The 18,907-nt window shown below is 34.1% G+C and overlaps 2 protein-coding genes across 2 annotated transcripts; both read right to left on the reverse strand.

The window, feature by feature from the left end:
* Nucleotides 1-921: 921 nt before the first annotated feature.
* Nucleotides 922-6,740, reverse strand: LOC123717790. The gene is made up of 7 exons (XM_045673981.1): nt 6,654-6,740; nt 5,242-5,333; nt 4,213-4,390; nt 2,906-3,036; nt 2,747-2,810; nt 1,630-1,747; nt 922-1,157 (listed from the first exon to the last, which is right to left on the reverse strand). Exons 2-7 carry the CDS (start codon nt 5,330-5,332, stop codon nt 954-956), a joined length of 786 nt encoding a protein of 261 aa, XP_045529937.1. The 5' UTR covers nt 5,333; nt 6,654-6,740; the 3' UTR covers nt 922-953.
* Nucleotides 6,741-7,876: 1,136 nt separating this feature from the next.
* Nucleotides 7,877-17,293, reverse strand: LOC123717862. Its single transcript, XM_045674111.1, has 6 exons — nt 17,239-17,293; nt 12,313-12,478; nt 11,972-12,102; nt 11,442-11,502; nt 11,075-11,192; nt 7,877-8,062 (listed from the first exon to the last, which is right to left on the reverse strand). Exons 2-6 carry the CDS (start codon nt 12,435-12,437, stop codon nt 7,877-7,879), a joined length of 621 nt encoding a protein of 206 aa, XP_045530067.1. The 5' UTR covers nt 12,438-12,478; nt 17,239-17,293.
* Nucleotides 17,294-18,907: the final 1,614 nt, after the last annotated feature.

Consider the following 18,907-nt stretch of genomic DNA (forward strand, 5'->3'; position numbering starts at 1 on the left):
GCACAGATTACAGGTAAGACTTAAACAAGAAATAAGATTCCGTAAGAGATGTCAAAGACAAAACAAAAATAAACAGACTTCAACGGAAGCTAAAGTATCAGCTCTCTTAAAGAATGTCAGAGTTCCTGAAATCGTGAAGAAGAAACTTCTTCTATCAGAAGTTATTACTAAACACCTAAAAGACAGGTACAGTAATTTAAAGAAACATAGTGAAAAGAAAAAGTACTATGAAATAGTACATCCAAACACAATCACAGAAACCCATTCCTCTGAAGCATAAACTACTCAGCTTATCAAAACAGTTTTTCAAACATAATTCTTACAAAAAGAGCGTTTCTAAGAAAGTCAGTGCTAAATTGATGAAGGTCAAAAAGGCTGTTCAAGATTTTTTGGAAAAGGACGGAAGTTCACGGATGTGCCCAGGAAAGAAAGATTTTCTAAGGTCAAAGGGACAGTTAAAACGAAAACAAAAGGATACAACGGCAGTATGGGCACAGTTTTTGACCGGCTCAAAAATCAGAAGCCAAATATTGACAGAATACACATGCTAAGTGATAGTCCTGTCAACCAGTTCAAGAACAAGTTCATGTTTCATCATATAAATGACATTATTAGCGTGGAATATTCCGAACCAGGCTAATTTTTCCCTTTTTAATTATTTTCCCCTAAATTTGGGGTGAAATCCCTAAATTGGCTGATACCGCATTGTTGTTTGTTAGGGAGTGTTGCCAGCTAATTTATTTAAATATGTGATATACTCCTATAACTCGCTGCAACGCATAGCCGCTTCAGTGTCACCACCGCTTTAAACGTATCTAAGACTAGAATGAGCTAGGTTTGGCATATTCTATGACTCGCCTGTTTGAGCTTGTAAATAGGCGTCATCTACAGTAAACAAGAAAACAATTAAAACTATGTTAGTTCATTCAAAAGTACTTTTTATTTAACACGATTCAAGCTCTTGGTAGAATCATGTCGATCCAGCGCCAAGTGTCCAGCTGTTCCAGAATCGGATTAAGTATAGCTATCACAGCCATGTTCGTGATTTTGGATATAGCACTACGGAATCGGTTGACATAACCTATAATTACTTCTTCTAAGACTGCGTCCACAATTTTGTCTATGTCACCTCCTCCAATGGCGCCGGTTATGTTTGACTGTGAAAAAAGAATATTTATATTGAAAAATGTCGGGCTGATTCGCTTGTTCACGTAACAAGGCGTCAAACGGCTAATTAATGTCGCTGGCTACAACATATCTAAAAAAACCGGATGATATTGCAAAATATTCTTCCTCGATTACTAAACATTGTATTCTAAACTTGAAGCTTCGATGTCTGCTAGAATTGCCTGAGACTTTTAATCAACGGCAATTCAGTAAGTGACAAAAATATTTTTTTTTACTCTTTATTCTTTAATTCCTAAACTACTGGTTCAAATTAAATAAAATTTGAAAGTTTATACAATATCTTAATAGTAACTGAATTCACGTTAGTTGTTTTATCCATAATGAAGTTACATGGGGTCCAGAATGACCGGCTTCGAGAAAAGTATGGTACGGCACCAATCCGCGGGCGCACTGCCGCTTCCACAGATTGGGTCTCTTTAAAATGATATTTGCAAGGCTTACCTTGAAGTTAGGTATTTCGAAACTTAAGTTTTCAATTCTATCCAAAATGGCGGATTTCTTATTGTCAGATTGTTTCAGGAACAACTTCGCCTTGAAACGGAAGTCGTTAACGATGAATCTAAAAAACAAAGACTTATTAAATGTATTTTAATGAGTAAGACTCCTTAAGTAGGTCAATATAGTTTATTAAGACGGATTAAGATTGAGCTTTAATGTAGAAATTATCAGAACATTCATTTAAAGACGTTCATAATTTATATAAATGAAAATTGATCTCAAACTTTGTTGCTAAGCGCAAGTCAAATAGGCTAGATTCGAGTATTTTTTCCTTGAAGTCTAGGAAACATTAAAAAAAAGAACAATTTCGTTCCGGAAAACAATCCGGAATAGTACAGTCTTCTTGGTGTAGCATAAATATTTTATATGTTGACACGTACTAAATAAAAGATAGGCTAAGTAAAAATCAAGGGGAAACGAAGTTCGCGGGGGCAGCTGGTATCAAATAGAAAAGGCGACAGTAGACGTAACAATAGGGTGGCAGGGCTGGCTAAACGACACGGGCCCCCGGCCCAAGACAGGGGCCCTGTCCGAGTGGCCGCGAGCTCAATTTTTTTATTGAGCAAGTAGCAGCAGGGCAAGTTGAGCAGTAAATATATGCAGGTTTCCTCACGTTACCTTCACCGAAAAGCTAGCGAATACATGATGAATGCATTGAGATATTATGTTCTGTGGACGAATGCAATACGCATTGGGCTAGCGTGGGAACTACAGACCATTCCCTATCGCCTAAGAGAGCTATTATTGTGGCATTCGTGGGACATAAACAACGTGTAATTGATTACGCTGAAAATGTCGAAGTTTATTAAAATTAAACTCACTTAAACGTGACGATTTTTACTGATAGGGAAAAGAAAATTGCCACGGGCCCCAGATGGTATAGTTACGCCACTGTATATACATATCTTGTACATATACTCGTAGGAGATTCGTCATATACGCTGACGTTATTTCGTAAATGTCATCAAGGATTATTTGTCAAAACGTCGGAAGTGTGCATTCATTTCATTCATTTGCTTACAATGGAAATTATTAATAATATTATGTTTATATAACTTACTCGGCTCCACCATCTCCATAAATAGGAATGGCTGTAAGGATGTCACCATCTAAGTGGTAGCTACCTGAAAATTAAAAAAAAACCAAGTTTTTAGTTCCAATAGTAAATAAAAAGTTCATATAGACCTTCAATTCGTTTTGAAAGCTTTGACGTCCTTACCTGCTGATATCTTAAGTTCTGGAACAGATATTTCAATGTCGAAAGAAATGTCTGATGTATTTAAATGGGTCCTGTGAGCTTTGAAAGCTCCAATCCCAGTTAACATTGCATCTGTCAGGTTCAGTTTTAAGCTGAAACATAGTTTTCGTTGGTTAAATAATATGAAATTGGGTACACAAACTTGTCTTTTGTTAACATAGCTTTTACACATTAAGAAAACAATTTTTAAACGGATTGAAGCTGTGTATTATTATTAAAATCTTATAATTATTTAACAAATTTTTTTAATTTTTAATGTCAACTATGATACTTTTGACATTCAACACCTTTTGTCTTCAGTCACCGTGACCACGCACGCTGTAAAGCACGCGAAACGTTTAAAAAGTGTTTTCTTAATACACAAACTTTACAAACTAGAAGTTACAGGGTGACACTAGTTGTAGGCGGATACGAACGTGATGTCGGCCATCGAAAAAGGGCTAAAAGAGACTTAAAGAGGTTCTTTTATGGTTAGGTTACCACCAGGCAGCTTAAGGTGTTGTGTATGTCTGTGTGGGATTAGATTTTATCCAGTCTGTTTGAATAAAGACGCTACACTCACTATATTTCCTGAAAGCCTAATCAACATTGCTGCTTTGTTCTAGGGTGTTCTGTTTGATTGCGAGAAAAGGGAGTAACAGTATGTCGGCAAGCGTTAGTCTTAACACAAAGCTGTTGAAAAACTAAATTAAATAATTGAAGACAAAGAATGTACACACGCCTTATTGGTGTTGTTAGTTGTTTCCTCAAAGTAAATTTTGATAGTCAAAAAAAAGTGAAAATAGAAGAAAGAGTTAATTAAATATGGTAGCATATTTCTTGTTTTGATATAATTTTGCCTAAAGCCTATAATATACATTTATTAAATATATTTTACTAAACGACCAATTTTCTTATTGTTCCTCCTTTGTGATCGAGGCAAGTGGCCACGTACTATTTAGTCACCAGTCTAAGGGTCAAACGAGCCCAAAAAGACAGTCATCGCAGCACATGTACACATTTCTCGTGGGTTCGTTGCCGGCCTCTGACACTCTTACTTTTAGCCATAACACTGATTTAACTATAAACCTTTTATGGATGAAATATGGCAAACAGTTCCTTTAAGTTAACGAGAGGATCCTCGACCTACCTAACCCATGCCTGGCCTGAAGACCGCAGTGATTTGCGGAATAACTTATCACGTTCAGGGTATAACGTTAACGCAGTGATTGTAGCCGTGGAACGGAGCTATATTTTATTCCTAACCAAAAAATAATAGCAAAACATACTTTATCAGACCCGCTGGTATTTCTAAATGAAGATTCTCTATCTTCAGAGGGTCCAATGGGGGGATTCCAAAAAGGTCGTTTCCGTTGGAGATAAGGTTTCGCAGAAATTCAAGTAGTTGGCGAATCAATGCGTTAATTAGGAAATTGCGGCCCTCCGGAGCTGCGTGTTCAAGGGTTTCTGTAAACAAAACAAAATGAGGTTTACACACATAATTAAAAGAAAAACATAAAAAATTGCCATTTCTACATTCATTTGTTTCTTCCAATATGCGATGCGTGCGATACTCAGCGCAGCGTTCGTTTCGATTGCACCAGTGGTCTTTCTGCCTATGAGCGCATTTTACACACGAATATACGGCGAAGGAAAGAGTGGAAACTGACATGCCGTACACTCGAAAAGCCGAAGGTGTGTCGCACAGAAGGTTGATCACTTGCTTATTAGGGCAATAGCGAACTAGCGGCGTGGTCGCGCGTCTTGGCCGCAATTGTCGCGGCGAAAACCAGCTACTCGCCAGTCCAAATACTGCGCACTTCAAAATGGACGTTGAGGAAATAGCAGTGCCTGTGTATGTAGCGAAATAACAAAAGGAAAACATACTTTAAATTTGTGATTAACCACGATTCGCGTGCGGCCAGATGCGCATGCTCCATGGCACAAAACACAATCACGTAACATTTACATAAATCTGAAGCCCAGACGTCAAATGTTGCACCGCAGGTTTTATACAGAACATATTTTCGTAGATAATAATTGTACGAGCCAAGGCTGTACATATTGCTCACTCAGGGTTTCTTAGTTTTATAAGCGATTTCCTGAATCGTCGAGTTACGCCCCGAGAGTATAGCCAAACGCAGGCACTCTCTTCAACTGTTATCTTGCATTCATTAGATAGCAATTAACATTTCATTATTTCGTTTATATTCTGTTGTTGTAAAAAGCCTCTATTATTAGAACCCCGATGATCCATGAACCGTACAATGATAATACAGTAACCATCATAACTTTACGAAACGGACCCCATTACTTACCATAGTACTCTAAAGCATATTGCTGGTCTTCGAAAACATTTGGTGAAGCCGTCGCAGCCGCCACCAGCAACAAAACAAATACGATTTTCATGCTAAAAACACATGTTGTATATTAACAAACAATCCACTTTTAAGTTTAAATATATATTCTGAATAACAAGTGGCACGTCAATCATTTCCTCATTATGTTAATACAAAAATAATTGAGTCTACAGATACTATTTTGAATATAACTAGTCTAGCCATAAATACTATTACATAAAAACTTTTCTTTTTTTTAACTTTTTAATTATTTTGAATTTGGAACACGAAATATTTTAAAAACTTCTTTCGATTTTGCGCCATTTCACATTTCTTTTCGTGTTTATTAACGTAAAAATTACAATATTTAATAGAACGACACTTCGTCTACGTCTGATTATGGCCTGCTCTGGATGACACGGCCACATTGAGTCTCTTAAAAAACCTTTGGAGCAAGCGTTGGCGAAATTTCCTTTGGAAACAGTGCGTATCCATAGATTTTGTGGTCATTTCTAATAGAATATTGTTTTATTTTTTGCTGAGACTTTAATAAATATGTGATAATATAATAAATTACGTATATTTTTTATTTACATATTTATTATCACATTATTTCATAAAAAATACACTTTCATTTGTAACAGAATTTATGGCTGGGCTAGATATTGCCGAGAATGTATCATTGCAGCAGCCTACTGCGTGTTAATATGTAGATACTGGAAATATAAGGAAATCAAAGGGGACGAATGTACAGTGCTGAGAGTTTCCTTTTAAAATGTCTTTGTATTAAGCACGAGTGGCTACAGCGTGTGACTCATCCCTGAAGTCCTAGGTCCCTCTGTCCACCAATGAACATCCTATATGCCCATTTGTAATAGAAAACATCGCGAGGAAACTATAAAGTAAACGACATGGAAGTCATCACCTTTGTCTATTTAAAAAACACATGCTCACGGAACAGATGCCCAGATCTGAGGCCCAGATCTAAGAGGTTTTGTTTATGTTTTATTAGAGCATTTATTTTAACCGTTTCAGCCGTATTGAGTTTTTTTTTATATAACAGGTGTCAAACGGGCAGGGGGCTCTTCTGATGTTCAGTGATACAGCCATTGCCACTCACATTGCCAGAAGGAAGTACGTTGTGCGCGGCAAAAACTGCCTTAAAAAGCGCTCAGTTTTGTAAACACGGACGTCGAGGTGATACGGGTGGAAGTTTGTATTCTGCCTCGACGTCCGGTGATGAAACTCAGCTGCAGGTGTTGATCCGAACAAATCTTTCACTAACCAAGATGTTATATAAGATTTATTTAAAAAAAAACAAAGATAAATTAATTGAGATATCTAATAAATTTATTAGTATAAATCATAATATAAAAATATATAAAACATACCTTCGTTCGTTTCCAATAAGTGTTTGTCGCACATAAATTAATGATTATATCAAAATAAATATCGCGTTCACAAATCAGAGATATGTGATCAATGTATTTAATTATTTATTTTATCTATCTTATCATTATATTATTCTAATTCATAGATACTCCATATGGAAAGTTTTTTTTATTCCCAACATTGCAGGGTTACCTTGATAAGTTATACCACATGGAAACACAGGCAAGGTACTGGTACGTTCTTTACATGAAGTGCCCTAAGTCAAATCGTTTAGGAAGGCTTCAATGGGCAGCTGGTTCCACATAATGGTGATGGCGAAAGGTATCTTAAAAATGCTCAGTTGCGGAACGACGTCGACATGATAGGGTTATTGCTACCTCCCTCCCTCGCGAGGGGGGTGTTTTGTCCTGTTCGGGGTGTTTGCCCTCTTTAGGTGGTGTGGAGGTTCGCGCCCGCTGACACAGTACGGGGGCGGGCATATAGCCCTCGATGGGGGGCTGCAGCGCGCGGGGAAACGCGGTCTCTACTCGCTACGCGCAGCCTATGGAGTCAAGTCCGGGGTATCAATCCGGTCGTATCGCGAAGCTTGCGCGGCTCGCGGTCAAGCTCCGCCGGGTGAGACTCCCGGTAACCCCGGGGGAGGCCCAGCGAGGCGACCAGCGGTCGAAGCCGCGGTTGCTGCCGATATGATAGGGGTGGAATTATTCATTTGTCAGGGCACGGTAAAATATTGATATGAAATAAAGGTGCACACTCGCTCGAGCGGAAACTTGGCCAGCCTCAGAGCTGAAAATCTACTCTAAACTAGTATAAATCCGTGCCAAATCCAATATCTGAGATTTGGCCATTTCATCATGTGCTCTTTCATCAGAACCGTAGAATATCATACGCACGTGATTAGTTTTTTTACATCTGTACATTTACAGTTTCTGTAGCCACCCTTGTGTTTAAAGCAAATTAAATATTTATATTAATTTATACAGAACAGGGCCAATTGGGCAGAGGAATTCCGCCCGCCCACAGAAATTCTCAACGCATGGGGGCGAATTATATGGGGCCGGCCTTTTAAGAATTATTACGCTCTTTTCTAGAAGGACATTAAGTCGAATTGGTTTGAAAAATTTGTAGAAAATCCTCATAGTGTTGGTATGTGTCCGCTTTAGACATAAATAATAGATGAAAATAAGGTTTAAGAAAAAAAACAATTGATTTCATATTTATATTATCGTAAAGAAGATATAATTCTCCAAGTGTCGAATCTATCGAGAAATATATTTATATAATTTTTAATAGTTTCAGAAAATGTGTATAGAATATATTTGTTAAATCTGGTTATATATGCTGCTAGGACGTCCTTTACGATGTTGTTAATTATACAGTCAATGTTGCCATCGAATTCCGTGTTCGACTGAAAAGAATAAGTAAGGTTATATTTCTAATATGGGAATAATATTTATAGGTATGCCACAGTATCTTTGTTATTTTTATTTAGGAATTGTTATTTGATGATTATTACTTATCAAAAGATTTTTTTCTTTGATTATAATATAATCAGTGTTTGACTTGGTGATTTCTATCTTATTTATTCAGGGCTAGATTCTGATAATACGATATTTATTTGAAATTTAATAACAAGATTTACATCGCACACGCAGTCCTTTGTCGCCGTTTTTGACAGGAGTCAAGCACAGACGACTGTAATTGATCATCTAACAATCTATAATATAAAAATGAATCGCAAAAAGTGTTGGTCAGCGCATAACTCTACAACGCCTGGAACAATTGTACCAATTCTTTTTTTTTTAATGTTCGTTGAAGTCTAAGGAGGAGGTTTTTACGGCGAGAAAAATTCGAATAATTTCCGGGAAAACCCTAAAACAGCCCTTTTCTTTTTCCCATACCAACGTTTTGTAAATAAAATGTAGAGCCAATTTGAACTTTAATGCTATTCAATAAAGTTCATATTAAATTACAAGCACTCACTGTTGTCTAAGCAATGTCGCGTTCGCATTCGCGTTCACAACAAGTGATAATGTCGCGAACCTGACCAAATTGAATAGTCAAAATATGTGAGAGCTATAGATGATTAGTACTGATTTTTAATTTGGTTGGCTTCGCGATATTATTTCTTCTATATTAGTTTCGGCATGCGATATAAAATACATATGTTTTCACGTCATTACATCTGTCAAACAAATCGCGTTAAAAATAGGATTTAATTTTTGAATTATTAATTTAATATCCCTATCTGAACAAAATTATTTGAATACATACTAATAGGAAAATATATCAACAATTCTTAAATATTTGTCTCTTTTAGGTTCCCACTATCCTTTTAGATTATTTTCCAAACAGGTTAAGTTGCAGCCCTCTTAGTTTGAAGCCGTCATGAGAATTTTTTGCGCCGTCTATAAAAATGGTAGGAACAAAAAACTGTCACATTTCAAATCTTTTTGACAGAACGAAGTCTGTGGGGTCCGCTAGTTGTCTATAAAAGAAAGTTGTTAATTTTCACAATTTTCTTTTTGGCTGTAGCTTCTCTCTCTGTTTTATCTTTTTTTTTTAATTTATTTGGACCACATTATTAAGACAAACACATGATATAAGTTGACATACATACAAAAATATAAAAAGCGGTGCTGTCCCTATAACATGTGGACACGACCAGCGAAATCAAGTAGATACAATAAACAGTGTTCATACAAACCACCATAAAATTTAAAATACAAACAATAAAAGAATTAAACTATTTGAACCAAGAAGATAAATTATCGGTACTGTGTCCTAATTCTACTCTAGCTGAGGCCAGAGAACCATGAAAAATGTCAAAACTCTGTGCAATTTCATTATGGTAGCGACATAATCTATTAATTGGAGAGTTTCTGGCAACATTAGTTCGACAATGTGGGATGTGAAAACATCTTCGATTGTGCAAATGAACTTGTATGGATAAACGTTCTAAAATTTCTGGGCAATCCACAAGTCCGTTAGCTACCTTAACTAGGTATAGCAAGTCGATGTTTGCCCTACGAACACTCAGAGATTCCAAGGTATAAAAATTTGCACATTTATTATTTTTAAAGGATAAATGGTATTGAAACTTTTTTGCACCCTCTCCAGCCTCGCTGAATGGGTTAAATACATTGGCAGCTCATGTCTGAGCGTCGTGGTCAGCAACAAAGCATCTAGAGTGGACTATCTGCTTCCATAGGTTTCTGTCCAGCGCCTGGTTTGTGTACAGTTTTGAGGACGATAAGTCTTTCACTAGATCGGTCCATCGGGTTGGTGAACGACTACGTGAGTTTCTCCAAGTTCTCATCGCTGTAGGCATATGGTAGACAGGCGAGTCCGTATGCGGAGTTGGGTCAAGATCGATGTATTGAAACGCTTTAATTTATATTTAATTGTTTTTATAATGATTTATCTTTCAAATCAAATCATTTATGCCAGAAGTTTCCAATATCTGTTAAAATGTTCAAAATTTGTCTAAGGACTTATAATAATTGTTAAAATAATAAAAAATATATATATAAAATCTATACTAACATTATAAAGAAGTAAATTTGGTGAGGTTGTAAAGTATCTACTGAACTGATTTTGAAAATGTTACTAAAGAATCGACGTTATTTGGAAGTAGTCTACCAACATGTAATAAAATCCGACTAAATGTATTTACTTTAATAAATATTATTACAATGGCAATTATATATTATATTAGTTTTAATTATTGAATGGTTCTGATGTTAAGCAACCGTTAAAAGATATTATATTAATAGTACATGTAACAAAACCAGTCATATACGTTGTTTCCAAGTTTGTGTCACATTTATTTAAGCCTAGAACTGTTATATCTAGATACTAAACCTCGTTTTATTAAGACATTTCAATAAATAATTAAGTTAGCCTGCCTGCCATAACTTCAAATTATTCCTCTTATAATGGCAACACTAATCCTGATAGCGACGTTTTTGCTAACGACCGGCCAAGTAAAGGACGTGGCACTGCACAGTTTTAAACTTCTGTTAATGTTAACAAACATTTACGAGAACTGCTATTTTCTATAATTTATATAAGTTATCCAAGACATAAATATACAATTTTAAACATAATTAATTTGCTTAATTCTCGTTGTATTTTATTGTTTAGTGGTAAACTGTAAGCAACAATCACCTCGTGCCTCGGATTGGCCCGTAAAGTTGAAGAGGAAAGATGTGTCTGCGCACATAGCTGTTCTGGATATCACTTTATTTACACCATAAGGGGACAAGCGACCCTGCGATGAGGCAACTACCGCAGTCAATGGACACCTATTGTCGCCTTAAGCGGTATGCTCGTTTTTACGGCTAAATTGAATTGCTCTTTAAACCTTATTATAATGATGTATATAGATAAATAAATCCGTAGAAGAAAAAATACTTACAAGTATTTTTCGAACGCTGAACTGTGGATTTTCAAACTTCCCAATCAACGTCGCTATTCCATTTTCAGATAATGTTAAATGAACTTTACTCTTTATTTCTAAGTTTTTTACCTCAAACCTAGAAACAAACGAAATGTCAAAAGGGTTCAAAAAAATTTCGCGCCTAAATTTATAGATTTCAAAGATTAAAAATAGGCATGACAAGTTCCACATATTACCCAATACTTAATACAGATTAATTTAAGATCGTTCTTGATCATTATTTTGTTGTGAAGGTAGTTAAAATTTTAAATGACATTTGTTTACAATTAAAAACTTGTCACGATTATTTGGATAGGAAATATTATTAAATTATTTAAGTACGAACCTTAGTATACCCTGCCCAAAAAGAAGCAAGCCAAAAATATATCCTTTCATTTCATAATTGTCTGAAATGTATATCAACAATTTAGTGATTTTTTTATTCACGATAAATTGAATCGATGTGAAATCCAATCCTGTCTGGATTACGTTAGTGTCGATATGTAAAATTTTATTTTCCCATTATACATTCACTCTATTATAATTATTAGGAAGTGTGTTATTAGATTTATTTTATTGGATCGGAATTTTGAAAAGGATCAGATAAATTAGGTATATAATAAGTACATAAATGATTATAATTTTATATTGTTATGAAAAATAAAACTGGCTACAATTCTATATACATCAATATTGCAACAAAATCTGACAATTGACTGAATGGCGCCAAAATTCAAAACACATCACCACGTTAGTGCTAAAGCGTGCTACGGATAAAATATTGTTATGGATACGTTGAAATACTTGGTGATATTGGATTTACAGCTATTGGATTTGTAGATCTTAAGATAAGTTCAAAAATATTTATCAATATACCTGACTCCATAATTAGTTTTGGGAAAAGTAATGTTAAATCTATTGCGAGTTCTTCCTTTAAAAAAAATATTTCTTTTAGCTGAAAATCTCCCAAACCGCTATAAACACCATTAGTTATATTGGCGAACAATCTGCAAAACAATAGATAGGTTTATAGTTTTTGATTGCAATTGCAGTGTCAAATGAAAGATGACATTTTCGCGCCATTTTTCGTTCCGCCTCGATAAGCAGTTTTGACTTTAATCAAATCTCTAATCAACACTGAGGAGGTTTTCTCAACATTATCGTATTGGCATAGATTATTAATTAATGTATATATTTATATAATAAATAAAATTTACCTCATATTCGCATGATGTATATTAAGTTCATTTTGTAAAATCTTGAAAGGGTCCAAAATCGGCACATTGTTTTCATTGTTTCCATTTTTGATAGTATTTCTGAATATTTCAAATAGTTGGCGCATAACTGCATTAGGACTCAAAAATTTTTCGACATCTGTCGTTGCTAAAATGATAACATTTATATAATATTGTCTTTGGTTAACATAGTTTTTACACATTGAAAGAAAACAAATTTTTAACCAGATTACAGCTATTTGTATTATTATAAACTTATAATTATTTTACATAATTTTAAATTTTTCCGACGGTTCCGACGGTGGTTACGGTGGCACACACGTTGTAAAGCAAGTTGTTTTCTTTCAAAATTTATATAAATAGGTATGTTTTGGATCTTGAGGTAAACGACACGGTACCACCTCCAGAAGCAAGCTACTAATTGGATTAAGTACATTTCAATTCATAATAACGCTCCTACATATCTGTATATTATAGAGAGAGAGAATAAATATTTACTCTGAAATATTAATATTGGTATCGGGATCGCTATCGCTATTTGGAGTTACAGACCACAGAGCAAACTGGAAAATAAAAACAGGATATCAACAGTGCATATACAGTATTTACAATTTTCTTAATAATAGTAATAATAAAATAAAAGAATTAATAAAAATAAAATTTAAAAAAAATAAAAAGTGTGTACTTTGAACTTTAATCTATATCAGTTACTTATAATTACGTAACAACGTTTTGTCTATGCACATCGCATGGGTCAAAGATAAGAACCATATTTTCTTCAAAAGTCGAAACCAAATGTTCATTTTTCAAAGACTTGAAATAGAACTTGAGAGCATCCACCGTCATCTGTGTGATTTGATCACTAATAAAAAGTGTTAATAACTTCAAAAATATATTTGAAGAATCAGTGAAAATATACGTGATTAAAAATAAACGAAAATACGACTTGTCATGCCTATAATGTAAACTAACGAGTTGTTGAGCATAAATATTCAGTAAAGGAAAAACAAATAACATGGGCCCTAGACAAAAATATTTTGCAGTAAGCGTGACCTACTAACGTCAATCGAATGACTGATCCTACCGGTCGAAGTGCGATATAATGTCATTCCCATTATAACCTCAAACTTTGATTTAATTTACATTAAATAAAATTAGCTAAATTAGAACATACCGCGTGTAGCAGACGTGAGCAATATTAAAAACAGAATCTTCATTGTTTAATTTGTTAACACTTTAACTGAGGAAAGATTTATGGATTACCTATTTATCGTAGAAACGACGACCATGAGGTGATAAATTTTAATCACTGTTGCGAAAGTAGATATTATGTTACGAAAGTGTTTCAAGACCTGTTTTGATAAACGTCTCTCAATTTACATGTATTCCAATATTGTTTCACAAAAAAAAAACTTGGGGTCCATTGACAGACAAGATGGCGGATGACAGTAGTATTCATAGTTAAATTAAGATGTTTAATCTTATTTAAATGGACAAATGAGACAAGAGATTAAGTAATAAAACAGGGTTTGCTGACGTAACATATAAAACAAAACAACTAAACATGACATGGGTTGGACATACCATAAGAGGAGCAGATAAATGGAGCAATAACACTATGGCAACCAAGAGGTCATAAAAGAAGAGGTAGGCAATTTAAAAGGTGGGTCGATGTAATCATGGAAATGGATGGAAGGACCTGGTTGAAATTATTGTACAATAAAGAAAACTGGAGGACAATGGGGGAGACCTTCACCCGTAGGCACACAGAATCGGTTATCACAGATTAAGAAAAACAATAGTTATAATCTATATATTCTGTATTTCTGATGTAAGGCTATAAATAAATAAATAAATGGTCAAAACCCATTATATTGTATTTAGGATCTATTAATTAATCCCTACAATTGTTTAGTTCACTTTTCATAGTAAAAGTTCTAAAAATTAAGTTTAGTTTTGTTAGTGTTCAAGCATTTTTATGGGCCCCTTTTAGCGTAAAAGCCTCCTCCATATTTTCCCATTTATTTTTCTCCTGATCAACATTTTTCCAGTTTTCCCCCGCTAGTTATATCATGTTATCTTTTCTTTTATCGTCCTTTACATTTAGTAGCTCCAGTCTATTTTGTGGTTTCAAGTGTCCACCTTTCCACGCTAAATGTGTGACTTGCCTGTAATGACACACAATCATTTCAATTTTCAGCTGTAATCAAAAGTCGGTGTAAAAAAATCGTATCTTGAATGATGATGTTGTAGATATTTTCAAATAAGTATATGTTAAATGAAACTGTTTGAAGCAGGGTCTCAACTAAATTTAGTTGTTTAAAATATAAGCTTATAACTATAATAAGCTGGGGTTAGTGGAGTTGCGACGCTAACAAAAACTTATTTGGCTTATCTAAAAGTACATTAATCTAAGTGACACTTCAATACAGTCGACATTTTTGGAGATTATAGAAAACAAGAATGTTTTATATGTGTGTAATGGTGAATGTGGTAAATCACAGAACACTTTTTTTAACTTATGTAACTTTAATGACGTGGTTTATGACATTTTCCTTTGAATAATTGTAATGAGTTTCTTGTCCGTTCTTCGTAGAACAAGGCCTCCTGGTAGTTTTGTATGGCGTAGTCTTCGCGAATTTTGTAAACGTTTTTGACATTCAAGCATGCGCTCAGACACATCATCTTAGCGCATGCTTGAATGTTTAAACGTATTTTGATATTGTATTACAATTTATGAGTGTGGGAAATAGGAGTCATTTTGACTTCAAGTCCGCGATAATTGCTAACATTTGGTTTTTGCATTTAGTAGACCTTTTTTTGAAAAATAAGTTTCACTTCATACGTGTGTACACTAGTACACGCAAACATTTCTAATGTATAAGCCACATAGCTGTAAAAAGGTAACTTGGAAATTTAAGTATGCACATACGATATATGGGCTCTGCGCTAACATAACCCATAAACAACAAAGAAACCATGTTAAAAGTTAGTTTAATTCAATTAAATGACCATGACTATAATTGTAACAATGACTATTCATGCAAAGCCTTGACACAAATATCTTGCACCAGATTTGGGCAACAGCCTTCACGATAAAACTGAATCAGCGTAAAAATAGGGATATAGTCAAACTCAAAATAATGTTATTTATATAGGTAAGATGTTAAATTGATTCGACTACCAGTTCGCAAGTCAAGGGCGTAGAGCGGGCAAGAAGAACTGGCAAGAAACTCTCCGCCACTCTTTTTAATCGCCAAGTTTTGAGTCATATTAGCTTTATTGAGTAATTTACGTTTAGCGAGAGTTTTGACTGATAATTCTTCAATTTGACTAGGGAGTTCATTGTAAAAACGAATACAATTTCCATATAATGAGTGGTTACCTATTTATATATATAGTTTATTTGATTTTACTGGATTCTTTAGTCACACCACAGTGTCCAAATGTCGCCGACAAATGCTAAGCCCTGGACGGGACTGAGCTGACCAGTTATAGGATCACTGTGAGATTTAAAAAATAGATTTTTAAGTAAGCAAGAAATGCAAAAATACACGAGACATTAAACAAGATTGTGGTTACATTAATAAAAACCACAGCGGTTTTCTAATGTAACATATTGTGATTATATTATATTATTTGGTTTAATAAAGAAATTAATAAAAAATATATTCAGTCATAAATAATAGAACAAAACAAAGAAATTAAAACTATTGTAAACAGTGATAAGAACAATATTGAAATAAAACATAAAAAGAAAAAGTGTACATGAATCACGATAATTTAAGATCAGTTTCACATCAGTTAGTACGAAAGTTAGGGATACGATCTGGTCAGGTTATGTTTGTACAGAAAAGATTTTAAGGAATATAGAGAAGGAGTTAGGCGAATTGAGACTTGAAGTGAGTTCCATAGCCTCACTGCAGGTTTCAAGGATATAGTTTTCGAAAGAGCTCCTAAAAAATTAAAATCGTTTTTGAGATTTAGGAGTTTTAGGATTCAACAGGGTGGATATCCTGTTATGATGTATAATTAACAATACTTAGACTCTACGTATATGTATACTATATGTGTATAACACAGCGATAAAAGTTATAGAGAACCTTATTAGAGAAGTATCTATAAAGTTTTTTCAATTGCTTTAAAAGCGGAAACAATATAAATGCCATAAAATCATTGAAGATTCGTTCAATGTAGGTCAGCTGCTGATCAGGCAAATGGAGCGTGACGAAAGGAAACACCAGGAACGGCTGCGGTAATAAATTATACCGGAACAGGGCAGACCAGAAAAATATACTGAAGTGGAGTAATCTCCACAAGCTTTTAAATATATTTTATCAATTATTAAGTGTCGCAATACATCGAGGAAATGCTGCCACATGGAACACACTTTTTAAATTTGTTTTAATTTTTTATTAATATGTAGGTTAATGTTAAATATTTGTGTGATGTACAAAAACATTCAACGTTTTTAGTATTTAAAGAATAAAAATTATATTATGTTACCTAATAAATTTAGTACCTACTAGCCAATGTAACTTTAAAGAGAATTAAGAATCCCGGTTTCGGTAATAGAATTTAACAACACACAACTCTCATCTCTCAGGTTGCAGGTTCAAACCCCAGCTGAAGCAATATACGGAACAGATCTCGATAGAGCCAAAGGGTTGGAACGCCATTGTGTTTTTTTATACAGAAACTGATGGCGTTTGAAATTGAAAGTTATGGAGGGCTGGTCTATCAATGTTTTCTTCTAAAATTCGGTAAATAATATCAAATACAAAAATCCATTGGCACAGTCGCTGACATCACTACAAGATGTGTTTAGTATTTTAATTAAGCTCAAATTATCTCCATCTCACTACTGGTCCTCAATTAACAGTCCCAATATAACCCACACACATAAACCTCTCTTAAATCAATAAAATTGTAAAAATTTCGTTGTTGTGTTCGTTCGAAGATCGACATCTCTATTGGCGGAAATGTAGGAGTTCGTTACACATACATCTATCGTCTAAAAGTTGTAAACATATTGTTTATTAAAAAAGTGTTTTATAAATATTTACATAGATGTGAAAAGTTGTAAATTTTTCGCACCTCATCTGTTCGTTGATGCCCTCGCCCTGTGAATCTATTTCAGGCAGTTGCCAGATGCCCTATATTGCGAATATAGACAATCTATTTTGCAAATACTGCTATATATCCACACAGTACCATGTGGCGCCACAACCACAGAAAATAATCAGTGGCACTACCACCTTTTTTAAGTCTGGTCCTTAGATTTCTGATAACTAACAAGAGAACATTTAATTTTCAAATACAGAGGTATGGTAACAAATAAAAGAGCGTACCAATTCTTAAAAGCCCGCCAACGCACTTGCGAACCTTCTGGAAATGTGTCTATAGGCGGCGAGTATCATTGCCCTCCCATTGCGAGAAAGATGCGCTAGAAACGCTAGCTGTCAAACATTTCATTTGGTCAGAAACACAGATTAAAATAACTCACTATAGTCTGTAGCTGTCAAACATACGCATATATACGAAACATGCTTTAAGTTCTCCCAGATTTAATTTCGGCCAGTTATCATTTTGACGTCTCCGTTCAGTTAAAGTTTGTTCTACTAATTCGTGCGTATAAATTTTCAAAATTAATTGTTAAATATGTGGCAGCTAATTGTTTTAGTGTTATCGACGTCAACTGTGATTTCTCATGTATTACCATCGCCTGCAAACAGTTATCGTGAGTAATAAATGTAATGATTTTATATTTAAGACGTATTATCGGGTTTATTAGTGGGAATTTAATTTATATATTTTAATAATATAATAAATAAATATTTATTTGTTATTGTTTTGTTTAACATAATAAAGATACATTAACAAGTAACAAAGTATATAACGACCTAGTCTATTATGGATATGGATATTTATTTTAAACACAAATAAGTATGTACAATTTAAATCTATATAGTAATAAAACTAATTAAAAATTAACTAAAAAAATTTGTGCGTGTACTAGTATTCACACGTAAGAAGTGAAACTTCTTTATGACCTTATTTTTCGAAAAATGAACTTCTATATGTAACTACACAAATTGGTTATATAAAGTTAAATTAGATAAAATTTAACGAAAGGCTTTTATTATCATAGACATGAATACAAATAATATATATTTCATTTTACCTTATTACTACTAAGATTATTACAGAATTTCATTAATTGTAATAGAATTATTACTATCATTGTTAACGTTATTATATATTTTTGCTATGATTCAAATCTCTTCGAACCAACCGTGGTAGGAACTCTTAGAATGGATGGCGCGTAAAGGAAAAATGTGACAGTAAACTTTTTTCCAACGCCGATAAAGAAGATTCACTACAAGATTTTAAAACAAATTAAAAAAAAATATTTCTGTGGCAGTTAACATGTTGGCATTTCGCCTCATTGCGATACTTATTCGTTGAGCGAGGAAGGCACCAGCTCTGGGGTCATTGTTACTTAAATCTTTAATTCTTGGTTTAAAGTAGACTCTACTAATACAGAATATTATTTGACATTATTATCAATAATGTC

The sequence above is a fragment of the Pieris brassicae genome, chromosome 13, assembly GCF_905147105.1.
Source record: "Pieris brassicae chromosome 13, ilPieBrab1.1, whole genome shotgun sequence".
In the NCBI taxonomy this organism is placed as follows: Eukaryota; Metazoa; Arthropoda; class Insecta; order Lepidoptera; family Pieridae; genus Pieris; species Pieris brassicae.